The sequence below is a fragment of the Monoraphidium neglectum genome (genome assembly GCF_000611645.1).
Source record: "Monoraphidium neglectum strain SAG 48.87 unplaced genomic scaffold scaffold05497, whole genome shotgun sequence".
In the NCBI taxonomy this organism is placed as follows: domain Eukaryota; kingdom Viridiplantae; phylum Chlorophyta; class Chlorophyceae; order Sphaeropleales; family Selenastraceae; genus Monoraphidium; species Monoraphidium neglectum.
Window position 1 is genome coordinate 2640 of NW_014008133.1, and position 878 is coordinate 3517.

At 64.9% G+C, this 878-nt stretch overlaps 1 protein-coding gene across 1 annotated transcript; it reads left to right on the plus strand.

Moving 5' to 3' along the window:
- Positions 1-201: 201 nt before the first annotated feature.
- Positions 202-532, plus strand: MNEG_15618 (hypothetical protein; the record flags this gene model as incomplete). The annotated part of the gene is made up of 1 exon (XM_014035911.1): positions 202-532. A coding segment is annotated over one exon (331 nt), but the record flags the coding sequence as incomplete, so codon positions are not given.
- Between the last annotated feature and the right edge of the window lie 346 nt (positions 533-878).

Genomic DNA, 878 nt, shown 5'->3' on the forward strand with positions numbered 1-878 from the left:
CCGATTTTGTTGACCGGCGTGTTTGACTGGTGCTCCGACCCCGCGCGCTTTGTCTGTGTGAAAGAATTATGGTTTGAGCCGCACCAGCAAGTTGGGACTCGTGGCACACCAAACCCTACAATAAACTCGAGAGGCAACGGGTGTCTGTCTTTGAGAACACCGTCGGACCCCCACCCCTCCCTCCCCGCTTTGCTCGCGCAGCACGACAGGCCTGTCGACCAACGGCGGCACCGGCCAGTCCGTCTGCCTGTGGGTCCTGCCCGGCTACTTTTTCAACTCTGCCGTGGCTGTCCTGTGCCAGCAGGGCACGTTCTCGGACACGACGCGCCTCAGGGCGACAGCGACCAACTGCACCGCGTGCGCGATGGGGACCAGCACCAACACCACCGGCGCGACGAGCGCCGCGCAGTGCTTCTTCGTGGCGCCGGGGTACTTCTCGGTGGACGGCGTGAACGTGCTGCCGTGCGCCTCAAATTCTTTCATCGCGACGGCGCGGCCGAAGACGGACCTCACGACCTGCGCCACATGGTGAGGGCGGCGGCGACCCCAGGAAAACCCCTTCACGCATTTTTCAACAGGGCACACAGCTGCAGGGAACAGCCCTTCCTGGACCGTAGTTGCTTGCCATGGGGGAAACGAAACAGAGGGCTGGCAACCGCACGCAGGCTGCGGCTTGATTGGGGGGGGGGGTATGGGTGTGGCAACCAAAACCTGCGTCTCCGTGCACCCTCCATCCCTGCCTCCGCCCAGGGCCACGCCGCGCAGCGGGCCCAAGCCTGCTGGCGCCCCCTGCCCTCCCTCCCTCAATCAAACTAGGGGACTGCCATTGCGTCACCAGCCACCTCAGTAGCCACGCACCCTCTCGCCCACCGCGGGCC